Source organism: Bubalus kerabau, chromosome 2 (assembly GCF_029407905.1).
Source record: "Bubalus kerabau isolate K-KA32 ecotype Philippines breed swamp buffalo chromosome 2, PCC_UOA_SB_1v2, whole genome shotgun sequence".
NCBI classification, from domain to species: domain Eukaryota; kingdom Metazoa; phylum Chordata; class Mammalia; order Artiodactyla; family Bovidae; genus Bubalus; species Bubalus kerabau.
In genome coordinates, this window is record NC_073625.1 from 30,628,051 (window position 1) to 30,653,335 (window position 25,285).

Consider the following 25,285-nt stretch of genomic DNA (forward strand, 5'->3'; position numbering starts at 1 on the left):
TGTGAGATTGGGTTCAATGCAAGGGAGTAAATGAGGGGATGTTCCTTTCGCCTCTCCATCACCCTCTTCCATTCCTGTATACTCTTAGTGTATCTCACAAGGATCCCAAATTGTCATTCCCTTCATAGTTGCCCAATGGCTCAGGGGCTTCCCTGATGGCTCAATGGGTAAACAACCCACCTGCAATGCAGGAAACACAGGAGAGTCAGGTTCTATCCCTGGGTTGGGAAGATCCCCTGAAGAAGGAAATGGCAATCCACTCCAGTATTCTTGCCTGGGAAGTCCCATGGACAGTGGAGCCTGGAAGGCTACAGTCAGGGGGTTGCAAAGAGTCTGACACGACTAACTGACTGAGCACACACATATTGTGAAAGGCCCTTCAGCTCTTGGGAAAATGCACAAGATAAAGACATTCTACCAGCGCCTCTGAGCCACAGCTCTGACATAAGACATTTGCTCTTGGAATCCTGGTGTTTAACTCTGCAGACTCCAATTCCACCATGTCCCTAAGCTGCTCAGCACAAAGAGAACACAGATAAATACTACCGAGCTCTCACATGAGAAGCCTCAGCAAGGTTGGTTTTATCAGGCCCATAACTCATTTCCTGTGGACATTACAACACGACCAATCTCAGAGTGTCTTCAGAGTAAGGTCCTCAGGTTTGGAACAAGGAAAGAGAAGCGGTCAGCTGCAGCAACTCTGTGCAAACCCTCTTGTGTAACCTTGTATCCAAGGCCCCAAAGTTCCCCCCAGTCAAGGACATCTTGGTTCTGGGGAGGAAAAAATTTAGATGGATACACATGACAATTCAGTGGCAAAAACAAGACCTTGACATTTTGCTTATATTCTACTTTTATGACAGAAAGAAAAGCAAGGCAGAGGGGTTGAATGGATAACAGAAAACAATGAAAATCATACCCATTATTTCTTTTCCTAATTCTCGAGTCTATAATCATCACCCACATAGCCTTCTGGACAGCTAAATACCATTTAGTCTTGCACTTGGTGTTATACACATACTTTGCACAAGTATTTGGAATATGACCAAGTCTAGTATGGTCAATCCTGAACAATCTAAAAAGGAAAAAAAAAAAAAAGAAACCAGAAAGAAAAAAAGTAATAGTTAAGCAGTAAGTGGTAAAGAACCTGCCTCCTGATGCAGAAGATGTAAGAGACTCACTCGGGTTTGATCCCTGGGTGGGGAAGATCCCCTGGAAGAGGGCACGGCAACCCAACTTCAGGTTCTTGCCTGGAGTATCCCATGGACAGAGGCTATGGTCCACACGGTCACAAAGAGTCAGACATGACCGAAGCGACTCAGTTCACACCCACACGCACACAAACCGGGGCCCACTGTCTGCTCCTAAAACGTACAGATAGAAAAGGACATGCGAATGCTGCCGGAACCTCTCTGATTTCATTAAGCGCCAAGCCAGGTTTGGGTCGGCTGACCCTGCCTGTCACAGATATGCCCCATCTCCCCTTCACCCGTCTCTGGGTGCCCATCCTGGTGGGGTGTGACAACCTTCCAAGTGTGTATTTTTAGAATTTTAAGGGGGGGGGGAAAAACAACTTGAACTCAGAGTAATGGAGTTTTGCAAAGCTATAATGTTTTTAAAAGTATGCTGTTCACTAATTCATTTATTCGTTCAACAAACATGGCTTATCTACCCACTATCTCCACTGCTTATTAGACACTCACTTTTTGACCGTTGGATAACAGCGCTGAAAAATCCACAGCGTTTTCTCTCTCACTGTCCCTCGAGGGAGGGAGGGCTTTGCACCCCCATTTCACACAGGTGTTTCCTTATTCAGAAAGAGGGCGGAGGGCTGTTCCAAACATCAAACTCCGTCATCTCAAGAAACAGCATTTTTAGAGCAACTCTGTTCACTTGCTGTCCCTTTCTCCTCGCATTCAAAACTGACTCGGTAGGTCTGGAACTTAATTGGAAAAATATTTTAAATTCCACTAATCGGTGGCCCTTCACTGATTCTTGGAAGCGGAAAATATTGTGCTTTGGTCTGAGGCAGCTCCAGGGCAATGTACAACATCCAGCCTCTTGCAGCCGAGTGGTCAAACAGCTGTGGGTTATTACGGAGCTGGAGAACATTCGGTATTTGAAATGAAATCTCTACACCTGACAGCAGCTTGCAAGAGCATCTAGGCAGAAAGGAGACATGGTTCCCATGAACCAGGGCCTTTGAAACGTTACCCAGCAGGACAAAACCCTCCTGCTGGAAGGCAGGGTAAATCTGCCTGCATGGCTCAATCGTGTCCTGTGCAATCCCTAATTAAATTTACTTATTTGTGTCTCCAATTTTTTTTTTCTCCAAGCAAGCACAAGGCTTGGCTTGCCATCTGCCTACTCTTGCTTTTGAAAAGCCCAATCATGTGATGAACCCTAAGTATTAATGAAGATACTCATTAAATAAAGTAATAAATATTTAGAATATTCATCTCTGTTGAACTTTCCTACATTAGCATCAAAATGCGTAGAAGGATAAAAAGGCATGAGAATTCCAGATAGGGTTTTAATCCTAAAGCATAGAAAAACCAAATTAAGTGTATCCCCAAGGCACATTTCTCTGCCTGGGCAAAAACATAATCTTGGTCCTTAAGAATTAAACCTGACATTTCCTTTGATTTAATTAGATGCAACAAAGGAACAAAGCTACATTTAAATGAATGCCCTTTTTTTTTTTTTTTTTTGCAAATTATACGCACTGTTTTTCCTACCTTTGGGTGGCTTGCCGAGCCTTTTACAGAGTGTTCTGACCTGTATCATCTTCTCTGAATTTCTCAGCAATCTTGTGAAGGAAGCAGGTGACAAAAGTGACCATCATTTCGCAGGTGAGGAAACTGAGGCTCCAAGAGGTCTCAGGGCTGAGAACTGGCAGTGGCACTCTGCACCAGAAATAAGGATTTAATCTCTACTGCTTTCCAGAAGGCACTAAGGGTGTTTGTTAGCACAGTACAACCAATACTTGTGTGTGAGTGCCTGGGTTTAAGTATGGAGATGAAAGGTGGCTGGAAGGTTAGAAAAGAAAGGGAATATAGACAAAAGAGGGCTAAGAATTACTAGAGAAGTTATGCCAAACTGTGGCTCAGGGCAACAAAATCAGCCCCATGTGCCCAAGGGTGAAAATAGGAAACGAGAGGCTGTAATATGTGCTACAGGCCTCCCTGGTGGCTCAGCAATAAAGAAGCTGCCTGCCAATGCTGGAAGCCCGTCCTGGGTCGGGAAGACCTCCTGGAAAAGGAAATGGGGACCCACTCCAGTATTCTTGCCTGGGGAATCCCATGGACAGAGGAGCCCTCGGCTACAGTTTATGGGGTTGCAAAAGAGTTGGATACGACTGAGCGACTAAACAATAACAACAGGATGTGCTACGCTACAGTATGTGCTACGCGTCATGATTTCTCCAAAGAGGGTCCATGAGAATTCTTTGGTCGGCGCACCCTAGCTGGTCAGTATGTTATAGCCACGCGTTCTGGGAAACAAACTCACTCAGAAGGACAATGCAGATAGCAGAGTGCAGTTTATTACACCCGCGGGCCCAAGGCAGAGAATCCTCTTAGCCAAGGACCCCAACCAGTTTTTGTGAAAACCTTATATACCCTAAGTGTACGTGCTCAAACCCACCTCCCCAAATTCTCTGAAACTAGTCTGAACAAAGGAAAAGAAAGATACAATCAAAGTTAACCCATGATTCATATGCCTTAAGCCTACGTAGTTAACAGTGGACAATTAACAATAGCCCTGTGGTCATACCCCAATAAGCATAATAGAAATTATGATTCTATTCGGTTACACAGATAATTAGGGTATTCTTTTAGGCGACGGAGAGCCTAGGTACGAGCCCTGGGGCTCTTCCATGGAGGGGGGGTGAGGGTCGGTTTTCCAGTTGGTATGTCGTTTCCATAGATACTGGGCATAGAGCTCAAAGTCCACAATCCAGCCCAAGATGGAGTCCTGCTTTCAAGATGGAGCCTGTTCTGTCTGTTTCCTCCTTCACATAGGCTTTGCTTTTAGCAGATATTGTAGTCAGTACACGGAGTAACAATAAGACACTCACAACTTCAGGACCAAATGAGGAAGTACCAAAAGATAATGAGTGAAATCAGTAAATTATTGACTAAGGAGATAGAGATGCCCTAGGCTAATCAATGCCGTTATATCAGGACATCTGTACCAACTTATCTGAGGCTGGGACATAATAGGTGTTATTAACCAAGAGGAATAGGAATCAATTGTGCTTGCTTTATCTAGGGAAGGATGACTGCTAACAGGAGGGGCAAGGCTGAACACCACCCTCTCAAGGAAGGAGCTGGATGGCAGGAATTCAGCAGTGGGGGCGGGGGGTGGGGGTATGTAGAGGGAAGAAGTAACTGGCAGGCACTGAAACCCTCTATGTATTACGCAACAGGCTGCTTCATCAGGTGTTCTGGGGCCTGGGAATCCCCACGCTCTGATTTCATGATCATCACACAGCCTCTAAGGGACCTGGAAAATTAGAAGGAGCTGCTGAGATTGGGGTAAGTAGACAGAAAGATCTATTCTTCCTTATAAGGTAATAAACTAGCATTCTGCTTTAGATCTCAGGTCTTCGGGGATAGTTGATGTGAGTCTGTCCTGGATACGACCAATTCTGGGGCTTCTGCATCAGCAAACCAGAACCCTGATCCTTGAACGCGATGAGCATGCCAAGGCTCTTTGTCCATTTTGACCATCCCGTCTGGAGGAAGCCAGTCTTGTTGGATCACAGCTCTGCTGATCTGCCGTGATGACAGAGCACATGGTGATTTTTTCGTTTTGTATCAATGAATAATTTCCTTGCAGCATGACGACAGTTTTCTGGTTCAAGGGCAACTGCAGCCAAATACCTGAAGTAGAGAGAATAAGGGTGCTTGCCTTGGTGTTACCGCTAACCACTTCTTTGATATTTCAAACTATGTAGTCGTAGTCCAGGTTTCCTCATCTATACATTCAAGGGAGTTCAGTATATGATCTTTGTAATTTGCCCAAGGTCACTACACTGATCAGTGACGATTGAGCATTTACCCAGTTACACGTCTCCTACTTGACTTCTCTTCTGTGTAAATTTGGGAGTAGAGCACGAGTTGGTGAGGGCAGGGAGTGTCCCAGGGGAATAGTGAGATCGATCAAAGTGGATTTCCCTTCTCCATAACTAGCTGGAATCAGGTGAGATTACGTACAGACTTTTGTTATCTACATGAAGGCCTGATAGATCAAGAACCATTTCAGCTACAACCCAACCTCCCAACCTTCTTCATCTCACTGGAAACATACAGAGAATGATAATGATGGAAACTCATGTTTGTCTATTGCATGCTGGGGAAAATACTGCACTTGGTCACCCCAAGGATGAGGGATTCATCCATTCCGGCCCCTCCTGTCACCCATTTGGCCAAATACACTGGCTGGAATGCTGTGTTACAAGCCCTCTCTAACCAGGGTGCTACAAGGAATAAAACTAAATAAAACAATGAATGAAATAGACCAAGTTATCTTCTTTTTTTGGAATCAATCTCACCCCAAACTGGAAATACAGGTCACAGCCTCCTTCTGTCTCTCTTTATATAATGATGGTTTATTGTACAAGGGTTTCAGGTAGGAGAGAATGTGCTTCTTTGGTTTGGCGTCCTTCTTTAATGGAAGGCCACATTCTATTCTTTTGGCTTCTACAGTATTGCTTAATCTGTCATTGCTTACTTCTAATTTATCATGACTATTTTCTGAGGCTGGAAGTCTGAGATCAACTTTTTGCATGGATGGTTTCTTCTGAGGCTTCTCTGGCTTGCAGGCAGCTGCCTTCTTGCTATGTGTTCAGATGATCATTTCTTAGTGGGTGCACCTGTTGGTGTCTTGGGTCCTAATCTCCTCTTACAAAGATACCGGTCATTAGATTAGGGCCCACTCTGATTATTCTAAATTAGTTACCTCTTTAAAAGTCCTATCTCCAAATTCAGTCACATTCCGAGGGACGGAGGTTCAGGACTCCAACCTGTAAATTCGGAGTGGCACTCAACCCAGCCTGTAGCGTTTTCTGCAGTACAATAGAAATGCTACATGCTGTTTTCTTCTTGGAAATCCACAAAGCCTATTTGTATATAAAATACTATACAAAGTCTTGAAAACTATTCAGTATTCATCTTTTACCCACCCCACTGTTTCATACATTTTAAAATCAAGGATCCTAAACTGTCTTTTGTCTCATATAGATTGGCTGGTAATATTGAACAATTGGACAGTGATCCTATCTGCCAACTGGTGCCAACAGCCAGGCCAGGAAGATGCATGAGAGATGGAGGAAAGCAGTACAGACTAGAACTCGGGGCCATTTCTCATCAGCACTGTCCTGCTCTCTCCCACCTCTAAGTCTTAAACTTTGAAGGTGCTTGCTGAGTTGCTGTAAATGGATGGTGAGAGATGGTTTTGTAAGTGTACAAGAGGGTTGGCCTTTGCTACGTGGAATTGCCTCTTCCACCTGTACCCAAGGAATCTTCCAGATGCTAGGGCCTGGAGCCTCCTGGTTCACCTCTAACTGCAAGCCAGGGCAAGTGGCCTTTCACCTCGCCCCGCCTCTGCTCTCTTCTTTGTCTTCTTGTTTGTTGCAGGTGAGGAAAGGAGCAGAGCTCTGGATGCCACTGGGGTGTGACAGGCAGCTGGGCAAGCATCCATCCAAGGAAGCTGACAGCTGGTCTGAGTGGGTTGGGGATGGGTGAGAAAGGTTACCCCTGTGCAAGATCAGTGTGTTCTGCGAGATAGCGCAGGAAAGTGCCCCTGCCACACCCCAGTGCCAGAGTGTCAGCCAGCTAGCTGTGTGTACCACCTGCTCAGACCTTCCTGGCCCATACCCACTTTCTGCTTCCCACTCTTGTCTTTCCAGCCTAATCTCTCTGTTCATCCAGAGTTCTTTCTCTGGGCCCCACGTCCCTTTCTGAACAATTCCTGTGGCTCTGGCCTTGCATGAATTATCTGAGTCAGACCCCAGACTCACTCCAGTCCTCAGCCAAGCAAGGACCCTCACTGTTCCCTTGGCATCTGTGGCAGCAGATGGTTCTTTCTGTTCTTGTGGTTCTCTCATGGTGAAGCGTCTCCAGGTACCCCAGGTAGAATCTGTCAGTTTTTCATATCAGAGTTGGACCAGAAAGAAGGCTGAGCACTGAAGAACTGATGCTTTTGAACTGTGGTGCTGGAGAAGGCTCTTGAAAGTCCCTTGGACAGTAAGATTAAACCAGTCAATCCTAAAGGAAATCAACTCTGAATATTCATTGGAAGGACTGATGCTGAAGCTGAAGCTCCAATAACTTTGGCCACCTGATGTGAAGAACTGACTCATTGGAAAAGACCCTGATGCTGGGAAAGATCAAGGGCAGGAGGAGAAGGGGGCGACAGAGGATGAGATGGTTGGATAGCATCACCAATTCAATGGACATGAGTTTGAGCAAACTCCATGAGATAGTGAAGGACAGGGAAGCCTGGCGTGCTGCAGTCCATGGGGTCACAGAGAGTTGGACATGACTGAGCGACTGAACAACATATCAGCTAAGCTTTCACACTGGTAGCTTCACAGCCTAGTGAAGATGGTGAGGTGATTTTATAAGTGTGCGTCTACACAGCGACTGACCTGGCAGGTTAACACAGCGTTGACAGCTTCCCTCTGAACAGGGCACCATGGAAGTCACCTTACATGCAGGGGTTTTGCTCCTCACAATAGCCCTGAATGGTAGAATCCCAATTTTACAGTGAAAACGGGCCCCCCTTCCCCGCCCAAGAGTAGCTTCTCATAGCTAGAAAGTGTCAGAACATTCTCTTGGGCTCCTATCTCCCAACTCCAGGGCCAGGGCTCTCAAAATCAGCCTTAACAGACATCGGTTCAGTTCAGTCACTCAGTCATGTCCGACTCTTTGTGACCCCATGGACTGCAGCACACCAGGCCTCGCTGTCCATCACAAACTCCTGGAGCTTACTCAAACTCATGTCCATTGAGTTGGTGACGCCATCCAACATCTCATCCTGTCGTCCCCTTCTCCTCCCGCCTTCAATCTTTCCCAGCATCAGGGTCTTAGCAGACATAGGTTTATGTTAAAACAGCTCTGAGCCCAGCATTGTCCTCACTCTCAGTGGACTCACTGCATTTCCCTCTAAATTTCGGTTCAAAATCCCCCCACAGCCTCTGTCAGAATGCTCCCCTCGGAGTTCAGTGCTCTCAGTTCCACGAAAACCGTTCCTAACCAAGCCCCACTCACTGAATTGCTTTGGGAAATATTTTGTTTCCAAATGAAAATTGCCACTAAACGTGAGCGGAAGTATCAAGGCATTTCTCTCCCTGGCCAGCTGTGATCTGTTCCTTCTTTTTCAGAATCTCCCTTTCTCATCGCTGCCTCTGACAGACTTCCCCCTGCATCTCACATGATGTATTTGCATTTTAAGCTGGCATCCCTTAAAGACTCACACACATCTTCTTTTCATATTTTTAAGAACAAAAATAATACACCTAGGGATGATCCAATTTAAAAAAGAAAAAAAAAAGGATGTATCAATTTAACTAAGTAGGCTTCATTGTGGGGCTGTCACGGGGGTGTGTATTAGGTAACTTTGGCGTTCTCAGCTTCATGGCCTTAAGAGACAATGAATGAAGGCTTTATAGTCCTGTAAGTCATAGTTTACCAGGTAGATAAGGTAGACAAGTTGGTAAAAGCAGTTCATAGAAGAGGATCCCGGCTCTGAGTAGGCAAGTGACTGTCCGTGGTCCTGCAGCTGTTGTGGAGAGAACAGGCCTTCTGGTTGAAGAGGTGTGCGCTTTGACTCCTCCTCACACTAAGTTCCCGTCCCTTTCATCCAGAGTGGCAGACTGCGCCCGTGGACCAGAGTGATGCGATGAAGGAATGTCTCACCCCCTTTCCTGTGTTCACAAGTTACACCAGAAATTCTGGGCGGTGCTTACTGCTTTGCCGGCTGTGATCTGATGGAGCCATGGCAGGAATGACCCCAGGGAGGGGCTCTGAAGCCTCCTCTGTTGCCTGGAGTCTGGGAGATGGAGCTCATAGTCCCTTCCTCCTGCTCCCTAGGCTCTTGGTGCATAGGTGGGGAGCATCCTTCACACCGACTGCAGGAGGAATGGCCAGGTCCTTGAGCACCAAGCCTGGTCTCCAGAAAACTTCTCATTTCATTGCTGCTGTCTGATGGGAAAGAAGGAACCTTCAATCCAGTCTCTCTCCAGAGATGCTCGTATAGGTTAGAGACGTCTGCCAGGCTCCTCTGTCCATGGGATTTCTCAGGCAAGAATACTGGAGTAGGTAGCCATTTCCTCCTCCAGGGGACCTTCCTGACTCAGGGATGCAACCCACGTCTCCCATATTGTGGGCAGATTCTTTACCATCTGAGCCACCAGGGAAGCCCACATGGATGAGGGTGGCTGTGTTGCAATAAAGCCTCATTTAAAGACACAGAGAACTGACTTGCCTATCATTTTCACATATTGCAATATAGTATTCTTCTTTTGACTTTTTTGCAACCATTTTAAAAAGCTGGCTTAAAACTCAACTTTCAGAAAACTAAGATCATGGCATCCGGTCCCATCACTTCATGGCAAATATATGGGGAAACAACAGAAACAGTGACAGACTTTGTTTTCTTGGCCTCCAAAATCACCTCAGATGGTGACTGCAGCCACGAAATTAAAAGATGCTTGGCCCATGGAAGAAAAGCTATGAAAACCTAGACAGCATATTAAAAAGCTGAGACATTACTTTGCCAGCAAAGGTCCGTCTAGTCAAAGCTATGGTTTTTTCAGTAGTCCTGTATGGATGTGAGACTTGGACCATAAAGAAGTTTGAGTGCTAAAAAATGGATGCTTTTGAACTGTGGTTTTGGAGACTCTTGAGAGTCCCTTGGACTGCAAGGAGATCAAACCCGTCCTAAAGGAAATCAATCCTAAAGATTCATTAGAAGGATTGATGCTGAAACTGAAGCTCCAATACTTTGGCCACCTGATGAGAAGAGCCGGCTCACTGGAGAAGACGCTGATGCTGGGAAAGATCGATGGCAAGAGAAGGAGGGGACGACAGAGGACGAGATAGTTAGATGGCATCACTGATTCAAAGGACGTGAGTCTGAGCAGCTCTGCGAGATGGTGAAGGACAGGGAAGCCTGACGTGCTGCAGATCATGGGGTTGCAAAGAGTTGGACACAACTGAACAACTGAACAACAAAAAACGTATTAATAGAAGCCATTCTCAGCTCAGGGGCTGTACAGAAACAGGCTCCCTGGCTTTTGCCTGTGGGCTGTCGTTAGCTCAGATGTGTCTAACTCTTTGTGACCCCATGGACTGTAGCCCACCAGGCTCCTCTGTCCATGGGATTACCCAGGTAAGAATACTGGAGTGGATTGCCATTTCCTTCTCCAGGGGATCTTCCCAATCCAGGAATTGAACCTGTGTCTCCTTCATTGGCAGGTGAGTTCTTTACCTGCTGAACCATCGGAGGAGCCTGTCGTTTGCTGACCCCTGAGCTAAAGCATGGTGAGCAAATGGGGGAGAGAGTGATCCCAGATGGGGTGAGAGAGACAGAGAGAGGTACGTGTGGACCAGACCCCATGCAGGCATTTTGTAGGCCATGGAAGTGAGTGGATTTTATTCTAATTGTTCTGGGGAATGCCTGAGGCACATTAGGCAGGAGTGTGACGTGATATATTTTAATAACACTTCAGTGCATCTGAGTCCAGAGCGAACGTTCAGGAAACAAAGAAGACTGGAAAGAGATGATAAAATATTGGAATGGGAATGAGAACCCCAACCTCAGAGGTAGTGATGTATTAGGGAGGTAGGGTGTTTAAGTAGAGCACCTAGTCCATACTGTGTACCCAGTAAATGCTCCTTCCCTACACTTCCCTTCCTTCTTTGGTGATAAAAAGCCTGGGAGTATTGGTTTGGTCCAAATCTCTCATCACTCTCAGAAAAATGATTCATTCTACTAAAAATAGGTTAGATATTATCATTAAAAGTGGATGAATGGACTTCCCTGGTATTCCAGCAGGTAGGATTTCGCCTTCCAATGCAGGGGGTGTGAGCTCAATCCTTGGTTGGAGAGCTAATAACCCAGATACCTCACAACCAACAAACCAAAACATGAAACAGAAGCAATATTGCAACAAACCTTCAATAAAGACTTGAAAAATGGTCCACATTCAAAAAAAAAAAAAAAAAACACCCTAAAAAAAGTTGAGTGGACTCACGCTCAAATTTTGTTTATGACTCTGATATATGTGTAGGTGTGTTCATATTTTTGTTGAGCCACATGAAAACAGCTAAAATTTTTCTACCGATTAAGGTTTATCAAGATCACTGGCCTTACTGATGCTCTGAAAACACATTTAGTTTCAATCTATTTAATTGTCCTCATTAAAAGTATTAACGTGTAAATCAAACCATTATCCTGGTGGCCTTAAAGTTACACAGTGATGTATGTCAACTGTTTCTCAATAAAACTGGGGAAAATGTATCCAAAAGGTTTTAAAAAATTATCCTTAGGTACAGAAGAAAAAAAAAAAGTACTTGATCATTTTGCTAGAATTAACAACTAGTCTTTATGTGCCATTCTGTTCTCCCAATCTCTGGATCTCACCTGGCATTGTATTGGCATGCTGCTGCTGCTGCTGCTAAGTCGCTTCAGTCGTGTCCGACTCTGTGCGACCCCATAGACGGCAGCCCACCAGGCTCCCCTGTCCCTGGGATTCTCCATGCAAGAATACTGGAGTGGGTTGCCATTTCCTTCTCCAATGCATGAAAGTGAAAAGTGAAAGTGAAGTCGCTCAGTCGTGTCTGACTCTCAGCGACCCCATGGACTGCAGCTCACCAGGCTTCTCCATCCATGGGATTTTTGCAGGCGAGAGTACTGGAGTGGGGTGCCATTGCTTTCTCCGTGTATTGGCATAAAAAAGTACAAAACACTAACATCAGGAATTTGCCTGATATTGGAAAATTATCAACTTGGAAAAGGAGATGAATCACCCTGAACTCCATATGGAACAACATAAGACCATGAGGTTGAGATGAAGGATGATAAAACTCTAACCAATCCAGAGTCTGTCTGTGAAGCAGATAGTTGTAGAGTTAGTGATGTTATACCGATTTGACTTTATGTACTTAGAAAGGTAGAGGTGGTTGATCACAGTTATTATATATGCAGCAAAGTGTACATGTGACCATAGCTTCTGGCCTGAAAAAGTGCTGGGGAGAATCCTTCCTTGTCTCTTCCAGTTTCTGGTGGCTTCAAGTCAGTTTTCAAGACTTTTGTTTGTCTTTGTTTATATTTTCTTTCAATCTTTTTTTTTTTTTAATCTCTGTGCTTCACTATGGATAGATTGTATTGGTATCATTTCATATTCCCTGGCCTTTTGTGCCTAATCTACTGCTATTCCTATCCAGTGAATTTATTTAAATAAACTTTTGTTTGAGAAGAGTCTTGCTTTACAGGAAAATTACAAAGATAGTACAGTTTCTATATACTCTTACCCAATTTCCCCTATTGTTAACATGTTATCATGATACATTTATTAGAGCTCGTGAACCAACATAATAGCATTATGATGCTATTAACTAAAGTCGATATTTTATTCAGATTTTCTTAGTTTTTATCAATGTCCTTTTTCTCATCTAGCATGCCACCTTACATGTAGTTATCCTGCCTCCTTAGGCATCTCGGTGACGTTTTCATCATGGTTAGATGGAGCGTATTACTTTTTTTTTATTGTTGCCATAACAAATTACTACAAACTTAGAGGTTTAAACCACACAACACAAATTTATTACTTACAGTTCTGTAGGTCAGAAGTCTGACATGAGTCTCACTGGGACAAAATCAGTCACCTGGGCTGTATTCCTTTCCGGAAATTCTGGGGGATACTGTGTCCTTGCCTTTTCCAGTCTCTCGAAGCCGTCTATCAATACAGTCCCTTGGCTAGTGGTCCATTCGTGGAGCAACAAACTGAGCGACTCTCTCCAACACTTCCACCTCTGACCCTGCTACCATCACTTCTCGTCTCTGGTGACAGAGCAGTAAAAGGTCTCCACTTTTAAGAACTCTAGTGATTAGATTGGGTTCACCCAGATAATCCAGGATAATCTCTGCATCTCAAGGTCCCTATCCTTAATCTCATCTGCAAAGTCTCTTTTCCCATAAGGGTTCTTGCCTAGAGAATCCCATGAACAGAGGAGCCTGGCAGGCTACAGTCAATGGGGTTGCAAGAGTCAGACACAACTTAGCAACTAAACCACCACAATGCATTCTGGGGTTTACAATGTGGACATTTGCAGGGGGGGGGGCATTATTCTGCCTACGGCATTGGAGTTATGGGTTTTTGAGACAAAGGCCTCTGAGTCATTGTCATTATATCGTATTGAAGGTTCATGCTATCAACACGATTTATCACTGATGACGTTAAATTTGATCACTTGGATGAGGTAGTTGGTCAGGTTTCTCCACTATAACGTTACCTTTGCCTCTATTTCCATACTATTCTCTTTGGAAAGAATTCATTACATGTGTCCTGCACTTAAGGGATGAGAATTATGTTGCTCAGCTGGTAAAGAATCCACCTGCAATGCGGGAGACCTGGGTTTGATCCCCGGGTTGGGAAGATTCCCTGGAGAAGGAAAAGGCTACCCACTCCAGTGTTCTGGCCTGGAGAATTCCATGGATTGTATAGCCCATGGGGTTGCAGCAGTCAGATATGACTGAGCAACTTTCACTTTCTTTCACTTTTTATGCTCACCTTACTGTCTGGAAGGAGAAGAGAGGTCAATAAACTGCTTGGGAACTGGATGAGGGTGCAGAACCGGGGTGGAGGGTGGGGCAGGTTCAATTTAATCCTGCTGGCCCCTGCCCAGATTTTCCCATTCCTGTGCTTTTCTGGGTTCTGCCTGGAAAATTAGCTCACTTCTCATAGACATTCCTCCCACACCCTTTGCAGACACTGAGGTTTGATCTTCCTTCTCTTTGATATTCCTCTTTCAAAATCCTGTCTCCATATACCAAGAGCACAGACATCTCCCGTTTCTGAATTATGGGTATGAATTTCTGTTACCTGTTCTCCTTGATGTTTCTTGGTCAATTTTGAGAGAAAGGGGTTGGGTGGGTATGTCTTTACTCTGTCGTTCTGAAACCAGAGTCTCCCATATTTTTGTAGCAGAAAACAAGACTCGCCACATGGGGTGGATTCTTATGATTCCTTTATTTTTGTTTCATTAAAGCCTAAACTTGGAGATTAATTACATTTTAATCTAGTGGCTAATAGGAAGAAATAAACTATACAGAAAAGGGTTAAAGGTCATCAAACATCTGGATAAAATACTAGTTTGGTGCACAGGTTTTTTGCCTACATGACCACAAGCTAAAAACATCTGGACGTTAGAATTTTTTTCCTTCTTTAGTTTTCACCAGCTGTCTGGTATCATGGAATGGTCAAGGCCATGTAATTAAAATAACTTGTGAGTAGAATGCTGAGTTAATAACTTGAGGCTACTCCTCTGTATGGGGCTTCCCAGATGACACTAGTCGTAAAGAACTTGCCTGCCAATGTAGGAGGCATAAGAGATGCCGGTTCAATTCCTGGATGAGGAAGATCCCCTGAAGGAGGGCATGGCAACCCACTCCGCTATACTTGCCTGGAGAATCACAGGGACGGAGGAGCCTGGTGGGCTACAGTCCTTGGGGTCACAAAGAGTTGGATACAACTTAAGCGACTGAGCACAGACTTTTCTGTACATCCTGAATGTGGCCAAGGGCAGGTCCACAGTATTCCATCTGCCCGTCCAGTGACACACACTGGAACCTCAGAGCGTTCAAGGAATTCATGTCTGCAGGCACTGATCTGGTGACTGTCTTCCCTTTCATTCCCATGGAATCAAAGTATCGCAAGGAAATAGTTCTCAACCTATAGTTTTAGAGGCTGAGGAGCTGCCTCAGAGATCTTATTAAATGCACATATTTCTTCCACATGTTGGATGTAGGAGTGTTTCTATCCCCCCAACTCCCATATCTAATTTTTAATTGAAAACAAACAGTTTCTTAACTCTAGAAATACATTTGATGTATAATTCAACAAAATCCCTCTGTCTTAAACACCGAATTGGCTGGGACTGTAGGACCAGATGAGTTTGTTAGGTGTTCCGTGTGGGATCAGAGGACATTTTAAACTCTTTCAGAGTTTAAACTCCTGGCAAGAAATTTTAAGGCTAACGACTCAGTATTACACACTCACGGATGAATTTATTTTTAATTACTCATTGTGAACCTGTTAAGGAACAGCTCAAATTCCACCATCAGTGGAAGCCCCACCCCTTCCTTTGGGATCCTTGCTTCCTCGTTTACCACGTGGAACCGTTTCCTTTTGTGCTTGACTGATGATGTGCCATACTGACGCAATGGATGCCTATCAGTCGGTGAATTATCCTTCAGAAGAGGTACAGAGAAAACTGGACTAAGGTCCCTGCTGTTCCTGAGGCCACTGAACTGATGTCACGGAGGCACAAGCACTGTTTTGAGCAGGAACACAGACTTTGTCAAAAGGTATTCAGCGGACCAGACTCCACCAGCTGCTGGCGTCCCTCTGGTGGGCGCATCCGGCCTGCCCCGGGGCACGCCGTCTTGGTTCTGTACAGTGACGTAGGAGAATTCCTCAGGGTGACCAGAGAAGAGCCTTAACAAGAGCAGGGTCAAGCTGGCATGAAGCCACGGCCTTTAGTCCCATAGTTTTACACTTTAGGCAACTCCTGCTCTCTTTTTAGGCTGTGGAGATACACAGAAGGGATCTGAGGCCTTTCCCACAAGGGAGGGCAGCGCCTTCGGGAAGGGAAATGTCAGCCTGCTTAGGTCTCTCCGTTGTGGTTCTGTGGGGTGGCTCTGGGTTAAAGCACTCTTGCCGGAAGGGCCCTGAAGTGACGTAGACTAGTGGACCCTCAAGAAGTCTATTTATAATTCATTATCAAGGGCAGTTTCTCTCTCTTTCTCTCTCACACACATAATACCAAACAAAACAGAAATCAGAAGTCAATATACTTTTTTAAATACATTTTTAAATTTTACTTTACCTTATAATAATAATTAAAAAATTTTTGGCTGCACCCTGAAGCATGTGGGATTGTAGTTCTCTGATCGGGGATCAAACCCACACTGGCTGGATTAGAAGGTGTAATCTTAACCACTGGACCACCAGGGAAGCCCCTCAAAGGGATTTTAATCTTTCTCTTTAATCTGCTCTGTATTTCCAAATTTTCATTTTGTTTTAAGATTATCATCTTTTTCCTCAATACAAAAAGAAAAAAACCAAGTAGCCCACCTGTCCTTAAGGTGACCAACATTCACAGCTTTGTATCTGCATCTTTATCCTTTTAAATTCAAACTTTTTGTGGAGGGGTCCACTGATGTCTTTTGGGCTTCCCTGGTGACGCAGACAGTAAAGAATCCTCCTACAATGCAGGAGACATGGGTTCGATCTCTGGGTTGGGAAGATCTCCTGGAGAAGGGAAAGGCAACCCATTCCAATACTCTTGCCTGGAAAATCGCATGGACAGAGGAGCCTGGTGGGCCAGAGTTCATGGGGTGGCAGAGTCAGACACAACTGAGCAACTAATACTACTACCACTGTTGTCTTTGCACAAAAGGATATCAAACTATGAACATTTCATTGCATCATGATCATCATTCTTTACAATACATCTTGGCCCCTACCCATAAAAACAGATATTCTTAATTTTTTCTTTTTTATTGGTGCCTAATATCTCACTGAATAGATCAACCTTAGTTTATTCAATCATTCAGTTACCAACAGACATTCAAGTTCTTCCTGATTTTGTCATGACAAATAAGTCTGCATTGCTCTATTTTCTACTGTCATCATTCAGTTCAGTTCAGTCCCTTAGTCGTGTCCAACTCTATGTGACCCCATGCACTGCAGTATGCCAGGCTTCCCTGTCCATCACCAACTGCCGGAGTGTACTCAAACTCATGTCCATCAAGTCGGTGATGCCATCCAATCATCTCATCATCTGTTGTCCCGTTCTCCTTCCACCTTCAATCTTTGCCAGCATCAGGGTCTTTTCAAATGAGTCAGCTCTTCCCATTAGGTGGCCAAAGTATTGGAGTTTCAGCTTCAGCATCAGTCCTTCCAATGAACATTCAGGGCTGATTTCCTTTAGGATGGACTGGTTGGATCTCCTTGCAGTCCAAGGGACTCTCAAGAGTCTTCTCCAACACCACAGTTCAAAAGCATCAATTCTTTGGCGCTCAGCTTTCTTTGTAGTCCAATTCTCACATCCATGTATGACTACTGGAAAAACCATAGCTCTGACTAGACAGACCTTTGTTGGCAAAGTAATGTCTCTGCTTTTTAATATGCTGTCTAGATTGGTCATAACTTTCCTGCCAAGGATCAAGCGTCTTTTAATTTCATGGCTGCGGTCACCATCTGCAGAGATTTTGGAGCCCAAGAAAATAAAGACTATCACTGTTTCCATTGTTTCTTCACCTGTTTGCCAACAAGTGATGGGACCAGATGCCATGGTCTTAGTTTTCTGAATGTTGAGCTTTAAGCCAACTTTTTCACTCTCCTCTTTCACTTTCATCAAGAGGCTCTTTAGTTCTTTGCTTTCTGCCATAAGGATGGTGTCATCTGCATATCTGAGGTTATTGATATTTCTCCCCACAATCTTGATTCCAGCTTGTGCTTCATCCAGTTCAGCATTTCTCATGATGTACTCTGCATATAAGTTAAATAAACAGGGTGACAATATACAGCCTTGATGTACTCCTTTCCTTATTTGGAACCAGTCCGTTGTTCCATGTTCAGTTCTAACTGTTGCTTCCTGACCTACATACAGATTTCTCAAGAGGCAGGTCAGGTGGTCTGGTATTCCCATCTCTTTCAGAATTTTCCACAGTTTGTTGTGATCCACACACTCAAAGGCTTTGGCATAGTCAATAAAGCAGAAGTAGATGTTTTTCTGGAACTCTCTTGCCTTTTCAATGATCCAACGGATGTTGGCAATTTGATCTCTGGGTCCTCTGGCTTTTCTAAATCCAGCTTGCACATCTGGAAGTTCACAGTTCACATACTGTTGAAGCCTGGCTTGGAGAATTATGAGGATTACTTCGCTAGCATGTGAAATGAGTGCAATTGTATGGTAGTTTCAGCATTCCTACTGTCATATATGTATTATTATATTAGATATATTATATCTAATGTAATACATTAGATATAATATATAATATAGATATAATAATATATTAGATATAATACATATATGTATTTACATATATAACAATACATATCCGTATAATGTAATAATACATATATGTGTGCATGCACATATAATAATACATATATGTATATATGTATTTACATATATAAACAATATATATTATTTATATTAGAAAATATAATTTAGAATATAAAAAATAGATAAGTACTATTAAGTCAAGAAACAGATGCTGAGTGAACAGATTAAAAAATGTATTAAAATATTACCTGGGAGTGGGGCCACATATAATCTGTGTCTTGAAATAATCATCTTTCCATTGTGGGTCCCATCTCCCAGCTGCAAATGCCCCAAGGTCAAGACCCAGGTTTCTTTCTTTCCCGTCTCCTCCAGACTGTTAAGGACGCCCCTGCAGAGGGCCGGCAGTCCCAGGCCCACACAACCCACTGAGCCCTCACAGTATCTTTTGAGAACAGCTGTCTAGATTTCAGAATGAAAGTTTCCCATGTGTACAATGTTATAAAATGGTGTATTCCTAGGCCAGCCCACGAACTCTTATTTTAACCCATCATGAATGAAAACTGTATACTTATACCATCATAATTTCTTCTTACTTCTGAGGGAAAAGTATTCCGAAGTGAGTTTCCACAATGCAGAGAACCCGCCTCTCCTCTGCGCACATGTGTATGTGTGTGTATGTGTGTGAGAGAAAGAAAGATAAACATCCTTCCCATCACTGCCTTCAGATGAGCTGTTTTCTCTGCCTTCTGATAATCCTATTGTATGTGGCAATAAAGCAAGCAAAATAGGAACTACGATGACTAAAGCTGAAAGTGCCAGAAAGAGGAAAGGCAAAGAAGGAAAAAAAGGTAACATAAAATTATGGTATTTTTCTTAGAATCCTAATTCATATTGAGATGTAAGAATATGAATTTGATTGCTGAGCATCTAAGCATCTAGTAATATTCTTACATCCAAGTGAAATGAAACTTTACAAGTAGGAAAGATTCTTTAGTTGTTATAGATTTCTCTTAAGTCAGTCTTTTTCAAACAGCATATTTAAAACATGATATGAATCAAAGCAAAAGCTTATTCAAATATTAATAATGATCATGGAATATATCACTTATTAATAGCCATTGATCTGGACACATGGTAATTTATGTTTGGTTTTATATGTTTCTTTGGAGAGTCATTAAAAATGAATATTTTGATAAAATTAAAGACTAGAAGAAACTATATAGCATTTATAGGAAAAAATTATCTAGACAGATTTAAAAATTCTTATAAGGATGCAGTGTAAGATATAAGATGTATGCTGCTGCTGCTAAGTCGCTTCAGTCGTGTCTGACTCTGTGCGACCCCATAGACGGCAGCCCACCAGGCTCCCCTGTCCCTGGGGTTCTCCAGGCAAGAACACTGGAGTGGGTTGCCATTTCCTTCTCCAATAAGATGTATAAACCAGTGCTTTCCTTTTTGAATTCCAGGAGAAGAAACTAGCTAAAACAAGTCATTTGCATAAAAATCATAAGCATATCAAGAAATAATTTTCTGAAATAATCTATAAAATATATTAACATTTTTACATTAATAAAAGCAAAATCTATCCTCAAAAATGTTAATTTTTCAGCAAAAAAAAATCACTCAGTTCTGTTACTCAAAGACAACAACTATTAATGTTTTGATATAGTTCCTTTTTTGCCTTATATATATGAACATCTTTGGGGTGACCTTACTGTAAATATGAAACTTTGTTTTCCTTTTACCCTCAATGGAGCATAAATTTCCTACTATTATGTTTAAGTTCATCATAAGCAAAAATACCATTAAGAGTGTATGTGTGGTAAATACTTGTAAGCATTGTGGTAGATGAGAGGGTTAGGGTAGTGTTCCTCTAATTTCTCAATGAGGGAAAAGGCTTGGTCAAAAGTGTCATAAAACATGACATAGGGGCATGGTTAAGGGGGCTTCTCAGGCGCCTCAGTGGTAAAGGATCCACCTGTCAATACAGGAGACACAAGAGACACTGGTTTGATCCCTGGGTCACGAAGATCCCCTGGAGAAGGAAACAGCAACCCACTCCAGTATTCTTACTTGGAAAATTCCATGGACAGAGGAGCCTGGAGGGCTACAGTCCATGGGGTTGCAAAGAGTTGGACATGATGGAGCATGCACACCAGCCACCCAGCCAGTGGTTAAGACTCCACACTTCCAATCCCTGGTGGGGAAACTAAGATCCCATATGCTGTACAGTATGTCCAAAAGATAAAAATAAAACATAAAAAAAACCCCAACATGACATCAACCCTACACATTGTGAAACAAGGAAGGGGTCATGATTCTGTTAGTTTTACACCCCTGAAAAGATGAAAAGTTCTTGTCAAGATAGTAACTAAAAACAAGGAAAATATGGAGACAATCTGAGTAAGTCAGTTGAGGATGAACCTAACGATTGGTCCCTCCTATGGGCTGGCTCTGCCTGGCTACCCAGCAGGAACTCACCCATCTACCCTCCTTCCAGTTTCTGTTCCTTGGTCTTCATATTTCTGTCTCTCCTTCAGTCTTAACGATCCTCACTCACACTTTGCTGTGTCTTCTTTCTTATCTCCAGGTATAGGAAAATGAAGCTGAACTAACAGCCAGTATTTGAGACTTCGGTCTTTTTTTCCTTTTTTTTAAAAAAAAAGCAACAGAAGCTTTTCCCCAAATGAAATCTTCAAAACTTCCTCAAAACTTCAATATGTAAAACAGGAAAGAAAGTGACTTTTTTTTTTGGTTGTCAGGAGATGAAATCCAGTATCCACAGTTAGATACTGAGAAAATATGTGATGGGCTATTTAAACCAATATTTGCTTTCAAATTACACAACATCCAAGGCAAATCGAGAAGTTTTACCTAGAACTTCTGCTAACAAAAATTCAGTTTTTTGATAGCAAAAAAAAAAAAAAAAAAAAAGAAGTTTTTGAAGCTGAAAGCTTTGCTTTTGGACAACAGAAACTCATCTCTATCCCCCTCCCTGTACCCGCCCACCCCTCACCACACACACACATCCTAACTATTCATTACTCACAAGGGGTTTCTGATGGAAAAAAAATTCTGAAAATTTTTCAAAGTCAAAAAAAGAAAAAAATATTCAAAACCATTAAATTTTGGGATAAATATTGATTTTTGTGGTGACATAATCTCTGAGAATTATCATTGTTCACTCCAAACAGTCTGAGGAAAATAGTGTGTGCCAGGAATCCACAGTTGAATGTATCTCCCTTTTTTTTAAGGAAAGTGTTTATGGGGGTGTGATAAAGAGCATGAAGTAAATATTTGCTTCACTTGTAGAGATGAAAATCAGAGGAAATGTTAAAGGGAAAGAAATACTTTAGAAATACAAAAAAGAAATGAAAAATGAGATCAAACTGTTTCTAAATATGCTTAATGTGTTGTTTCCTCAACAAATTCATCATGTAATAAACTGAGAGGTCAGCAAAAGAACTGTTGCAAATTCTAAGAAATCCACAAATTATGCAAATCCTTGCATTTCATTGATGTGGGAAATTTATAGTGTGACATTTTAAAACCACAGAACTCTTCAAAATCTTCCCATTGATCCCACAATAAAATCCATACTCCTTGTTCTGGCCTCTGCCTGTGTCCTCACCCTCATTCAGAACTTTTAAGTCACATTTACCTTCCTTTGGTTTCCAGAATACGCCAGGCCCTTTTGCTTCTCAAGGCCTTTGCCTCCACTCTCTCCCCTGCATCAGCGCTTCATCACACAGTTGGTATCTGTTATATGTTGAAGTGAGTGCCCCTCAAAATTCACGTTGCAGTGCTAACCCCCAGGACCTCAGAGTGTCTTTGCAGATGCAATGAATTAAGATGAGATCATAGCGGAGTATTGTTGTTGTTTAGTCGCTAAGTCATGTCCGACTCTTCATGATCCCATGGACTGTAGCCTGCCAGGCTCCTCTGTCCATGGGATTTCCCAGGCAAGAATATTGGAGTAGATTGCCATTTCCTTCTCCAGGGGACTTTTCCAACCCGGGGATCAAACCCACATCTCCTGCATTGGCAGGTGGATTCTTTATCACTGAGCCACCAGGGAAGCCCATATTGGAGTATGGGGGCCCCTAATCCAGTAAGTTGGTGTTGGACAGGGAGGCCTGGCATGCTGCAGTCCATGGGGTCACAAAGAGTCGGACACGACTGAGTGAGTAAACTGAACTGAACTGAATCCGGCAAGACTACTGTTCCTATAAAAACCAGGAAATTTAGATATAGGTGCACATCCAGAGAGAACACCTGAAGATTCGGGCAGAGATGGAGTGATGCTTCCACAAGCCAAAGAATGCCCAGGATTGCTGGCGAACCACCAGAAGCTAGAAGGGAGCAAGGAACACATCCTTCCCTCTCAACCCTAAGAAGGAACCAACCCCATGGATACCTCGATCCTGGACATATAGCTTCCAGAACTTGAGACAGTACATTCCTGTTATTTCAGCCACCTGGTTTTTGGTACCCCAGGAAATGAATGGGCCCCCTAGTATTTTCTGTCAAAGGTCTTACTTGTTTCTCTCAGCACATGGATACAAATCGGTAACGATCTGATTGGTCTGGTTATGTTGACATCATCCCCATTAGAATATAAGCTCTGGGAGAGCAAGGCTTCCTTTTATTCTTACCCAGAACACAGCTAGGAAATGTCTTGGAGGTGCATCCAAGGTGAAGGAGGCAACATCAAGAGCTCTATGTATGAAATGTCATGCACGTTTTGGATGTAGTGGAGATGAAACTTTTTGAGGAAGTAAAACTATTTATACTCTTTGTCCTTTGTTTCATGACACTCTTGGTCAAGGGACTAAGATACTACAGGCCTCACAGGGCCAAAAAAAAAACAAAACATAAAAAAGAGGCAATATTGTAACAAATTCAATAAGGACTTTAAAAATGGTCCACATTAAAAAAAGAAAGAAAAAAAAAAAAAAAAGAAAGAAAGAGAAACAGAGATATCAGATCCCAAGGAACCAGAAAGATTTTGATTGGCAAATTTTCTGATTGGCAAACTTTCTGATTGGCAAATTTCCAAACATTTTCAAATAGAATAAGGTGTATTATTCAAAGTGTTCAGAAGCTGGGGGGAGAAAGAGAACAGACTGAATATCATCGAGGCTCACATGCTGGCGAGAGAGGAGCGTACAGAAAAGTGGTGGAAGCTGTAACAGAAGATTCTTCAAAAACTCAGATTCAGTGAATTTTGTGGTTTGCTGAATTTATGTTACAAACTGGAAATTTATTTCTTGTTTGAAACAATTGCTTTTTATTATTTTTTTTTTCTGGTTCCTTGGGATCTGATATCTCTGTTTCTCTTTCTTTTTTTAATATTAAAAATTTTTTTTAAGATTTTTTTTTTAATGTGGACCATTTTTAAAGTCCTTATTGAATTTGTTACAATATTGCCTCTTTTTTATGTTTTGTTTTTTTTGGCCCTGTGAGGCATGTGGTATCTTAGTCCCTTGACCAGGGATTGAACTGGCACTCCCTGCATTAGAAGGCAAAGATTTAACCACTGGACCACCAGGGAAGTCTCTGAAATAGTTTTAATTCTTGAAACTATTACAGTAATTGTTTCTAATCCCTTCTGACTTTAAAAGCACTACTTTGCAGTTTATCACCTTAGAAACATAATGAATATTTCAAAGCCATTTGGGATAGGACAGAGAAATGATAGAAAAAAAATTACGAAGTTTTTGAAGCTGAAAGCTTTGCTTTTGGACAACAGAAACTCATCTCTATCTCCCTCCCTGTACCAGCCCACCCCCCACCACACACACACACATCCTGGCACATTTAAAGAGTATTTCTTCCCTTATTTCACCAGAGGAACAGGACAAAATTAATATTTATTACTAAGGATTGGGCAATATATTACTCAATTGAAATTCATGATTTTCAGAGAATAATTGCAACAAATGAACCTCATTTCAGAGTTTCTAGTAAAATGGAAAAAAATCCACTACATGAGGTAATACAGTAGTCAAGAACTTCTCCAATTTAATGCCTATGATCCTTGAACTCAGATGGCTTTTTCAACATCTTTGCAGTTCTACTGTTTCAACTAAAATCTACCATGGCTGTATTGTTTATTCAACATGGAATTCACAATGATATTCTTTGCAGTGCAGAACTATAATCTACGGCTTTGTATTGGGCAACTGCTCTGGCAAGTGCAGAACACTCATTTTCCATGAGTTTATAACCTCTGCTGAATTCTATCAGCATGCAAAAGAGTCTTGGGGGCCAGGACAAAAGTGGTACTAGGGATACTGTGGGAAAAATTAGGGGATCAACTGACAGAGTTATGGGGGGGTGCTGATTTAATCACAGCTCTAAGTACTTAGCCCTCTAGTTAGCATGCCATCATAGCCTATAGTTGTAACTTTAACGTCCAGTTCTAAAGACTGTGATAATAGCTGGAGGTGATGTCAGGGCCATTACTAGGATGATACAATGGAAATTAACATTCCAATTTACTAGACTGTAACAAAACTTCTTGGATGGCAGAGATTTTCATTTGTTATGTTCACAAGAAGAGTTCTTGGGCACTCAATAAATGTTCGTTACTTAAATGATTATTTTATCAAATTAGTCTCATTTATTAGAACAAATAAATTAACCCATTTAAGAAAGGTTAACCTTGACTGTATCTTTAAGTTTCATTCATGGAAAGATCGATTGCTGTATGGCCAAGTTATCATTGTCCTTTCTCGACGCCCTTGAAATGAGTCCTGATGCATCCAGACGATCTTCAGTTCAGTTCAGTCGCTCAGTCGTGTCCAACTCTTTGCGACCCCATGAATCGCAGCACGCCAGGCCTCCCTGTCCATCACCGACTCCCGGAGTTCACTCAAACTCACGTCCATCAAGTCAGTGATGCCATCCAGTCATCTCATCCTCTGTCGTCCCCTTCTCCTCCTGCCCCCAACCCTCCCAGCATCAGTCTTTTCCAA

General features: G+C 42.6%; 1 protein-coding gene and 1 long non-coding RNA gene across 2 annotated transcripts in view; one reads left to right on the top strand and one right to left on the bottom strand.

Moving 5' to 3' along the window:
- Positions 1-3,523: 3,523 nt before the first annotated feature.
- Positions 3,524-13,088, bottom strand: LOC129643180 (uncharacterized). The gene is made up of 2 exons (XR_008710128.1): positions 12,844-13,088; positions 3,524-4,886 (listed from the first exon to the last, which is right to left on the bottom strand). It is a non-coding gene; the product is annotated as an uncharacterized LOC129643180 (long non-coding RNA).
- IRF2 (interferon regulatory factor 2) overlaps positions 10,100-25,285 on the top strand; it is a 103,903-nt gene continuing 88,717 nt past the window's right edge. The window contains exon 1 of the mRNA XM_055567427.1: positions 10,100-10,550. Within this exon, the coding sequence (XP_055423402.1) occupies positions 10,548-10,550 (3 nt within the window). The 5' untranslated portion in view covers positions 10,100-10,547. The remainder of the gene's footprint in view (positions 10,551-25,285) is intronic.